The sequence below is a fragment of the Pan paniscus genome, chromosome 19, assembly GCF_029289425.2.
Source record: "Pan paniscus chromosome 19, NHGRI_mPanPan1-v2.0_pri, whole genome shotgun sequence".
NCBI classification, from domain to species: Eukaryota; Metazoa; Chordata; class Mammalia; order Primates; family Hominidae; genus Pan; species Pan paniscus.
In genome coordinates this window covers 91301311-91310844 of record NC_073268.2, presented here as the reverse complement: position 1 = coordinate 91310844, position 9534 = coordinate 91301311, and the positions used below count along the sequence as shown (strand labels likewise).

General features: G+C 53.5%; 2 protein-coding genes across 12 annotated transcripts; one reads left to right on the top strand and one right to left on the bottom strand.

The window, feature by feature from the left end:
- The first annotated feature begins 55 nt into the window (after nucleotides 1-55).
- On the top strand, nucleotides 56-5082 carry MIF4GD (MIF4G domain containing). 11 transcript variants are annotated; one of them, XM_034942870.4, is made up of 7 exons: nucleotides 64-152; nucleotides 1049-1180; nucleotides 1828-1929; nucleotides 3118-3227; nucleotides 3409-3564; nucleotides 3680-3772; nucleotides 4343-5082. In XM_034942870.4, the coding sequence occupies exons 2-7, from the start codon at nucleotides 1099-1101 to the stop codon at nucleotides 4568-4570; spliced, it is 771 nt and encodes a 256-aa protein (XP_034798761.1). In that variant the 5' UTR covers nucleotides 64-152; nucleotides 1049-1098; the 3' UTR covers nucleotides 4571-5082. The 11 variants fall into 11 exon arrangements, with proteins under 11 accessions (XP_057156254.1, XP_034798761.1, XP_034798760.1 ...); XM_034942869.4 differs by having other exon boundaries at nucleotides 1807-1929; XM_034942868.3 differs by having other exon boundaries at nucleotides 73-152; nucleotides 1807-1929; nucleotides 3680-3859.
- On the bottom strand, nucleotides 4934-9467 carry MRPS7 (mitochondrial ribosomal protein S7). Its single transcript, XM_003813306.5, has 5 exons — nucleotides 9335-9467; nucleotides 8633-8824; nucleotides 8454-8517; nucleotides 7814-7981; nucleotides 4934-5608 (listed from the first exon to the last, which is right to left on the bottom strand). The coding sequence occupies exons 1-5, from the start codon at nucleotides 9415-9417 to the stop codon at nucleotides 5387-5389; spliced, it is 729 nt and encodes a 242-aa protein (XP_003813354.1). The 5' UTR covers nucleotides 9418-9467; the 3' UTR covers nucleotides 4934-5386.
- Nucleotides 9468-9534: the final 67 nt, after the last annotated feature.

Below are 9534 nucleotides of genomic sequence, written 5' to 3'. Positions count from 1 at the left end.
GGGGGCCCGGCAGGTGGCGCGGGCGAGCCGACCCTTGCCCGGCGCCGCGCGAGGAGATGAGCTCACGGCGGGCCCCGCAGCGCCGGACGCTGGTTGCGCGCTCCCAGGCGCCGAGCGGCCCCGGGCACGCGCGCGCGCCACCGGCCCGGCAGGTGGGTCCCGGCGCCCACGCCGCCTCTCCCGCCCGCGGGACCCTGGGCCGTGGGCTCCGCAGCCCGCCCTGTGCTTCCGGGAGGGGCGTTCCGGGCGCGGGGGGAACGGCCGAGGGCTGGAGACCCTAAAGGCGCCTCCTACGGCCAGAGGGGAGCCTCCGGCGGGAGCCACCTCTCCGGGGCGCATCATCCTGCCCCCCAGTAAGAGGAAGGCTCCAGAATGGAACTCAGGAATTAGGAGTCTCGAGTGCGTAGGGCCGGGTTACTGCCACTCGGGAGCCGATCCGACAAGCCTGTCCCGGGGAGAAGCTGGCACGGGTCTGGGGAGTTCAGGCTGCTCCCGGCAGGGGCGGCGGACAGGGCGCCTGCGTCCCCACCCACGCAGGCCGGCCCCATCTGGGGGATGCAGCGGCTGGTGTTGAGACCGAAGGACTCGGCGAAAGCCAGAAAGAGAGGGTTGGGGAGAGGGGCTCGGAGACCTGCTGGGGACGGAGTCGCACCGCTTGGAGTTCCCAGCCTGGCCCTCACCCGGCATCTTCCTGGGCCAGCAACGTCAGGCCGCTTTATTTAAGCAACTGTAACGTCCTCCCGCACACACCCTACCCCAGTCTACTCCTGCCTCCTGCTGGGACTGGAGGGTGGGCGCTTTCCTGCTTCAGCTTCTCGCTCTTGTGTAATCCCACAAGCGAGGGATTTCTAAACTGAGCAGCAGGTGCCTGGCTGATGCCCAGTCCCCACCAGAAGCCAAGCCTGGTGGGCCTTCAGCCAACCACCGCACGCCACGGACCGCCCAGGAGCCCCTGTCCCGAGCGCCGTCAGCCCCGTCCAGGGCCTGCAGGACTGAACCCGCCCTGCGCTCCACACCTGAGGCCGCTCCCTTCGCCTCTTCTCCCCAGGTGCTGTCCTTATTCCCAGCCCAGTCAAGAGCTACCGGGGCTGGCTAGTCATGGGGGAGCCCAGTAGAGAGGAGTATAAAATCCAGTCCTTTGATGCAGAGACCCAGCAGCTGCTGAAGACAGCACTCAAAGGTGAGCACGGGACCCCTCCTGAGCTGGGGTCAGGAGCCACAGAGAAGGGCCCCTGTGGGCAGCACCAGAGGCTGAGCCTGGTGAATGCCTCCACCCCTCCCCTCATTCTCTGACGATAGGAGTCGGCAACGTAATTCTTGAACTGGAAGACAAGCTACATTGAGGCCATTATTTTGGAGTATGAATCACAGTCACCTCTCAGACTGTAAAGACTGTTTTAAAAGTTTAACCATAGGGCTAGGCGCAGTGGCTCATGCCTGTAGTTCCAGCACTTTGGAAAGCCAAGGTGGGCAGATTGCTTGAGTCCAGGAGTTCAAGACCAGTCCCGGAAACATGGTGTAAACCCCATCTCTACAAAAAAAAAAAATTTTTTTTGAAAAATTAGCCGGGCATAGTGGCAGGCACCTGTGGTCCCAGCTACTTAAGATGCTGAGATGGGAGGATTGATTGAGCCTGGGAGGGTGAGGGTGCCATGAGCCATGATCCTGCCACTGCACTCCAGCCTGGCTACAGAGCGAGACCCTGTCTCAAAAAAAAAAAAAAAAAAGTTTAACCATAAAAAAAAGAACACGGCTCCTGCCCTTGAAGCGCTTACATTTGAATTGCTGGTTTCTGTGCTGCCATAGCCCCGTCTCTTGAATGCACAGTTGCCTGCTTTGAGACAGAAGATGGAGAATATTCCGTTTGCCAGAGGAGCTATAGTAATTGCTCTCGCCTGATGCCTTCCCGCTGTAACACGCAGTACAGAGGTTTGTCTTCAACTAATAATTAGCAACACCCATCATGTGTCAAGCCGAGCCTGTTGGGAGGCCCTATGTGGCCCTCTCTTGTCGGGGGTTTGCATGTGTGTAGTATAAGAACACTTTTTCTTGTGAAATTGCTGTTGGAGGCATGTCCTGGTCAGTATTCCTTCCTCAACCTAGTGCCAGGAAAAGATGTGTTTCCTGAGAAACTACATTCTTATTTTATTGGTCCCTACTAGCCACATAACCCTCCCCACTTTCTCTGACTGGGCAACCAGAAGACAAGACAGCTAAAGCTGTTTGTTTGTATGGTTACTGTCCTCTGTATGGTTTCTTTTCCCTTTTTTTTTTTTTTTTTTTTTTTTTTGAGACAGTTTCGCTCTTCTTGCCCAAGCTGGAGTGCAATGGCACGATCTTGGCTCACTGCAACCTCCACCTCCCAGGTTCAAGCAATTTTCCTGCCTCAGCCTCCCAAGTAGCTGGGGTTACAGGGGCCCGCCACCATGCCCAGCTTATTTTTTGTATTTTTGTAGAGACGGGGTTTCATCATGTTGGCCAGGCTGGTCTTGACCTCCTGATCCTGACCTCAGGTGATCCACCCGCCTCAGCCTCTCAAAGTGCTGGGATTAGCATGAGCCACCACACCAGGCCCTCTGTATGATTTCTTTTATTTTTCTTTTCTTTTTCTCTTTTTTTTTTTTTTTTTTTTTTTTTTGAGACGGAGTCTTGCTTTGTCGCCCAGGCTGGAGTGCAATAGCATGATCTCGGCTCACTGCAACCTCCGCCTCCCGGGTCCAAGCGATTCTCCTGCCCTAGCCTCCCAAGTAGCTTGGATGACATGAGATGACGCACGAGCCACCACACCTGGCTAATTTTTGTATTTTTGGTAGAGATGGGGTTTCACCATGTTAGCCAGGCTGGTCTCAAACTCCTGACCCCAGGTGATCCAACCACCTTGGTCTCCCAAAGTGTTGGGATTACAGGCATGAGCCACCGCGCCCGGCCATGATTTCTTATAAGTACCATGCGCTAACCAATTGCACCACTGGAGCCACTGTCCTCTGTATGATTTCTGATCTCTTTCACTTCAAGCATATGAGTGCTCTACTGTAAATATCTCAAATTCTTAGAAGCGGGTGGACGCAAATGTGATAAAGCAGCAGCTCTAGACTCCCCTCCTATCTCTACCCCTAGATCCGGGTGCTGTGGACTTGGAGAAAGTGGCCAATGTGATTGTGGACCATTCTCTGCAGGACTGTGTGTTCAGCAAGGAAGCAGGACGCATGTGCTACGCCATCATTCAGGTTGGGGGTTGGGAGAGGAAAGGAAGCTGCTTTGAGGAAGGTGCTTCAGGAGTGGGCAGAAGGCCTGGCCTGCAGGACAGAGATGCACAGGGTCTAGCTCAAAGACAGAGAGAGGCATAGGATGGGTGGGGTTGCAGGGGCACCGCCCCCCACCCTTCACCTTCCTCTCCCTGGCTCACAGGCAGAGAGTAAACAAGCAGGCCAGAGTGTCTTCCGACGTGGACTCCTCAACCGGCTGCAGCAGGAGTACCAGGCTCGGGAGCAGCTGCGAGCACGCTCCCTGCAGGGCTGGGTCTGCTATGTCACCTTTATCTGCAACATCTTTGACTACCTGAGGGTGAGGCCCCGGCAGCCACCCTGGGAGGCAGACATGGCCTGTTTCCCGAGGCCCAGGTTGGACTGCTCCCCTTGGCCACTAAGCCTGGTGCTCTGACCCCTCCTCTTCCTCACAGGTGAACAACATGCCCATGATGGCCCTGGTGAACCCTGTCTATGACTGCCTCTTCCGGCTGGCCCAGCCAGACAGTTTGAGCAAGGAGGAGGAGGTGGGTGGCCCCAGCCCTGGCACAAGCACAGAAGGCTGCAGGATGGACAGTCCAGCTCAGCCGTGTGTCAGCCCACTGCTCACGGAGGTCTCTGAGGACTGTGTCACTTCTGGGGCAGGACTGTGGGGGTGTTTAAGGCCTGTCAGTTATAGGACAAGCTGCCAGGTCTGGAGTTTATCCAATAGAGAGCAGCCAAAACCTACTGGCTCAGTAGCTTCCTTCTCAGTCAGAAAGCCAACCTATGATGGCAGCTGTGCAAGCCATGGCTAGCTGTGGGTACAGACGGCCCCAAAGCCAAACCAGGGTCAGGCAGTGTGTGGGAGGCAGGAGAGTGGGATGAAGAAGTGGTTTGGAGACAGGCTTGAGTGGAGCCTGGCCAGATGAGGGACCTCAGGCAAGTCCCGGAACTCATTTCTTTCTGTGTAAGATGTGGAAGTACCCACTGGATGGTAAGGAGGGAGCAAGGGAACGAGTGTAAAGGCAAAGCACAGCACCTGGCACTTGGCAAATGCTGTGTGAGAGGCTGGCACTGCCCCAGTTCACTTGTGTTACCCACACTGTCCCCTGCAGGTGGACTGTTTGGTGCTGCAGCTGCACCGGGTTGGGGAGCAGCTGGAGAAAATGAATGGGCAGCGCATGGATGAGCTCTTTGTGCTGATCCGGGATGGCTTCCTGCTCCCAACTGGCCTCAGCTCCCTGGCCCAGCTGCTGCTGCTGGAGATCATTGAGTTCCGGGCGGCCGGCTGGAAGACGACGCCAGCTGCCCACAAGTATTACTACAGCGAAGTCTCCGACTAGGCCTCCAAATCAGGGCTTCCTCGCCAGCACTGGCCTTTCTTCTACCCACCTCTAAAGCTGGCAGTGGAGTCTCTGCCTCACCCAAAGACTTTTCCCTTCCAGACTTTGAGTGTCTTCCCTTCTAGACTTTCCCATCTCCTGGTGAGATGTTTCCCACTTATGCCGTGGTCCTGCCCTGAGCCCCTTTCCCCACCACAACCCACCAGGGCCAGGCAGAGAAGGGCAACTCCCAAGAGCCACTGCACTGTGTAACCATTAGTGCAACTACTACCTTGGTGCCTCAGTTTACCCATCTGTAAAATGGGTAAGCATAGCCACTGGTGGGATACTTTGGGATGTCAAGGGGTGGAGGCAGAGCACAAGTCACACCAGAAACTGCTTTTTATACATTTTGTATAAGGACAACTCTGGAAACAAGCCTATTTCCTCCAGCCAGTTTCACTGAATGCTGCACCACATGCTACACCAGTTCAGCGTGAGAATTTTCTAATAAATCTTTTCTGATACTAAAACTGCTTCCTTTATATATCCAAAGGTCTGCCCCAACCTACGGGAAGAGAAAACAGCCCTGAGTTTCCTGGAGGAAATTCCCAAGTCAATGTGCTCCCTCTTTACAAGGAAATGGGGGCAGAGAGAGCAAGTTCCAGCCTCAAAGCAAGAAGGATTAACGGATAGTGAATATGCTGCTACATCTTTCTTACGAGGCCTGCCCACCCTTACAAAGGAACTACATCCTTAACCCACAGGTAGTTTTCAGCGTGGCAGCAGCTCACACTGTTTCTTGCGGCAGAGGGCCCTGGGCTCCTCCTGGAGACTCTACCACCAGCGGTAGTGGGCCAGGGCACGGTTGGCCTCTGCCATCTTGTGCAAGTCATGCTTCCTCTTGATCACGGGGCCCTGGTTATGGAAAGCCTCCAGCAGCTTGTGTGACAGCTTCTCCGGCATCAGTGTCCGCTGGTGCTTTTTATCCCGGCACTCAGTGATCATCCACTTCATGGCTAGGAAGCGGCGACGCCGGTCGGGTAGGGGTACAGGGACCTGGGTGAGACAGGACATAGGCAAGTTGGTCCAAGAGTCTGCCAGGGTTTGGGGCCTCCTGCCTCCCTGAATTCTAAGGAGTAGCCACATGTTCCCTCTGGACCAGCCCTGGTCAGGCCTGGGGAGAAGGGCCTGTCTTTTCTTCTTTGAGCTTCCCTCACCTTCAGGTGACCCCAGTGTAGCAGACATAAGAGGCGTTCATTCAGCAAATACTAATTAAGCACTGGCCTCTCCCGGCACTGTGGTTCACACCTGTAATCCCAGCACTTTGGGAGGCTGAGGCAGGAGGATCGCTTAAGCCCAGGAGTTCAAGACCAGCCTGGTCAATACAACAAGACCCTGTCTCCATATATTAAAAAAAAAAGAAGGCCAGGCACGATGGTTCACGCCTGTAATTCCAGCACTTTGGGAGGCTGAGGCAGGTGGATTACCTGAGGTCAGGATTTCGACACCAGCCTGGCCAATGTGGTGAAACCTCGTCTCTACTAAAAATGCAAAAATTAGCTGGGCGTGGTGGCAGGCGCCTGTAATCCCAGCTACTTGGGAGGCTGAGGTAGAAATGCTTGAACCCAGGAGACGGAGGTTGCAGTGAGCCAAGAATGCACCACTGCACTCCAGCCTGGGCAACAGAGCGAGACTTCGTCTCAAAAAAAAAAAAAAGAAAAAGAAAAAGAAGAAAAGCACTGGCCATTTTCCCTCCTACATGGTAGTCCTACCAAGTTGTTATAAGAACCAAATAGGAAAAGCCCCATTAGCTGGGGTGACTAATCCACCTCAGACCATAGGTACCTAAAAACAAGACCCCTTCAGTCTTCAGACACAGCAAAACCCTGTCTCTACTAAAAATACAAAAAAATTAGCTGGGCATGGTGGCGGCCACCTGTAATCCCAGCTACTTGGGGTGGGCAGGGACTGAGACAGGAGAATCTCTTGAACCCGGGAGGCGGAGGCTGCAGTGAGCCGAGAGCTGAGATTACGGCACTGCACTCCAGTCTGGGCAACAAAAGCGAAACTCCATCTCAAAAAAAAAAAAAAAAAAAAAGTTAAAAACAAAAAGACCCTATACAAACAGTTAAAGAAAACCAAAAAACAAGACCCCATGTCCAAAAATCATTTGTCAGGCCCTCACTATGCGTCAGTACCATGCCAGACACGAGAGTGCAGACAATAATGAAGAAGTCCCTACCCCATGGAGTTGATATTGAAAAAGGAGAACACAAGAAAACTCAGGACAATAAAATATAATTAAATGCTATGAAAGAGATACCTAGTACTGTTCAGCAAACACTGATGAAGCATCAGTTATCGGTCAAGCACTATGCCAAACACTGGCATACAAAGACAGGATATGAATAGTCCCTCGCCATGAGAATTTTACAGGTTAGGACACACAGGATGCTTGACAGAAGACGGCGAAGGGAGGTGGGCTCCCAGATGTCACTTAGATACTTCTTCACTCTCTTCCACCTTCTGCCTATAATTTTTATGCTACAGGACTCAGACGAGTGGACCGTGACAGTCTCAATTCTTTTTTTTTTTTTTTTTGAGATGGCGTCTTGCTCTATTGCCAGGCTGGAGTGCGGTGGCGTGATCTCGGCTCACTGCAACCTCCGCCTCCTGGGTTCAAGCGATTCTCCTGCTTCAGCCTCCCGAGTAGCTGGGATTACAAGCATGCGCCACCACACCTGGCTACTTTTGTATTTTTAGTAGAAACAGGGTTTCTCCATGTTGATCTCGAACTCCCCACCTCAGGTAATCCACCCGCCTCGGCCTCCCAAAGTGCTGGGATTACAGGTGTGAGCCACCGTGCCCAGCCGTTTTTTTTTTTTTCTGAGACAAGGTTTCTCTCTCTTGCCCAGGCTGGAATGCAGGGGCGCAATCATAACTCACTGCAGCCTTGACCTCCTGGACTCAAGTGATCCTCCTACCTCAGCCTCCTGAGTAGTTGGGAGCACAGGTGCACACCACCACACCTGGCTAATTTTTTTGCTTTTTTTGTAGAGACGGGATCTCCCTATGTTGCCCTGCTGTCTCTTAACTCCTGAGCTCAAGCTATCCTGCATTAGGCTCCCAAAGTGCTGAGATTACAGGTGCAATCCCACTGCACCAGCTAGAAAGCTATCAATCTTGACCCAACTCCCAAGCACCACCTATCTTGTTTCACATGTGGAGGGCCCTGCTTTCTTGCCCTGGCCATTCATTCACCTGGTAGAAACGGCCTCCCTTGAGGATGGGTACCAGCCCAATCATAGGCTCACAGTTTTTCAGTGCTTGATGGAAGATGGTGTAGGGGTTGCGTTCGATGGTTGCCTGTTCCTCTGCAGAAGCGGCATGGTACTTCTCAAACTGCTTCCGTTTCACAGCTTCCAGAGTCTGCAAAAGAATATGGTGGAAGAGGCTGCCCCAGTCTCCCTAAAGGGTTTACCCAGCCAAGCTAGTACCTTGCCCTTTACTCCCATCCTCTGGTTCTGCGCTGGCAATGCAGCTCCTCTCACAGCACATCCAAAACAAAGTTTTTAAGTGCCTCCCCCTTTGCTAGACTAGGACAGAAAGAGTGGATTGAGATTTGTGGCGTGGAGGGGGTGGGGGGTGAGGTGGGGAATGGCAGTTGTTTTATTTTTCATTTGTTCCTTTTTTTTTAATTGTGTGTTTATTTCCGAAACACCAAGGAATGGCAGTTGTTGACTCCTACAGGGCTTCATTAAAGCCCGTACACATGCAGGGAAGTTAATCTGAATAATAGATACATGAATCCATTTGCTCTTAAGCTACACTGAAAGTACCAAGTACAAGGCTACGGGGTAGGGGGGCAAGAAAGATGACTGAGGAGGGAAGTGCTGTTTACCTGAATCATGAGGGATCTGGCCAGTACTTTGTTTCCTCCTATCATCATCATGTTGGTGAATTTACTTCAAAGAGAAAAGCAACACGTTTAGCTCTCCAAGGCTGTATCACAGAATCCTCACCAGAAACCCTCCCTGGGATAGTCCCAGTCCATGTAACAAGTGTTTGTTTCCATCTAACCTGATGACTGGGTCTTCAAACACAGAACTTGTTTTCCCTGCTGGAGCAGCTTTGATGAGCTGAGTCTTCTTGAGCTCCCGATCATACTTCTCCTCCTCAGTTAGCTCCTCCACAGGCTTGCGATAATACTCCTTGTCAATCAAGGGATCCTTGAATTCAGGACTATAGCGGCTCCATCTCACCTGAGTTAGCCTGGGAGGGGGGAAAAGGAGGAGGCAGGCAAAAGCTGACTCCACAAGCGAGTAGGTTTGACTTAACAACAGGCATGACTGCCAACGCGCCGACGAGGGAGAGCGGCGCGGAGACCGCGAGCTAAACCTGAGCCACAACAATTCAGGCCCTTGTCCCAAGTAGGAGGACATTCCCCAAGCAGGCGGGTAAAGTCTCCTCCTGGTCAAGTGCTAACGGTAAGGATGGGCTTGGCGCCTACACACCCATCCCAATTCACAGGCGATCCCAGCTCTGAGCTCTTTAGCTGAACCGCACTTTCAGCTCCGCGTGAGAACCCTAGATCAGCCAGACTCCTTAGGCGAGAGGTAGTCACTAAACCTTCGGATTGGCCCAGGGTCACGCAGCTAACTTAGAAGCTTGAATCCAGATACTCCGGCCCCCAGGGCAGTGCTCTCTCTAGGGGCCCACGCGGCCTGCCTGTGGCCCCCTTCCTTCCTCGCAGCGCCCCCCCGCTGCTCGCCACCCTCTCACCCTGGAAGCTGCAAGACAGCCCGCCGCACGCCCAACGCCAGGCCCGACCATCCTCGGGAAACCTTCACTGCGGGGGCAGCCATCTTGGCTGGCCACGAGGACCCCACAAGGACTGCCCTCGGCGCGCCTGAGCGAGTGAAGGGAAACGGGTGAAAAAGACTCCTCAGGGTCCTAAATCTGCGTTTCTCTGCACTGATCTG

Coding starts and splice junctions, on each gene's coding strand:
- MIF4GD (XM_034942868.3), top strand. CDS start 1,099: ATGGGGGAGCCCAGTAGAGAGGAGTATAAAATCCAGTCCTTTGATGCA. Junction 1,181..1,806: donor GCTGAAGACAGCACTCAAAG/GTGAGCACGGGA, acceptor GTGCTGCCATAG/CCCCGTCTCTTGAATGCACA. Junction 3,228..3,408: donor TGTGCTACGCCATCATTCAG/GTTGGGGGTTGG, acceptor CCTGGCTCACAG/GCAGAGAGTAAACAAGCAGG.
- MRPS7 (XM_003813306.5), bottom strand. CDS start 9,417: ATGGCTGCCCCCGCAGTGAAGGTTTCCCGAGGATGGTCGGGCCTGGCG. Junction 8,825..9,334: donor GCTGTCTTGCAGCTTCCAGG/GTGAGAGGGTGG, acceptor CCCCCCTCCCAG/GCTAACTCAGGTGAGATGGA. Junction 7,982..8,453: donor CCAGATCCCTCATGATTCAG/GTAAACAGCACT, acceptor ATTCTTTTGCAG/ACTCTGGAAGCTGTGAAACG.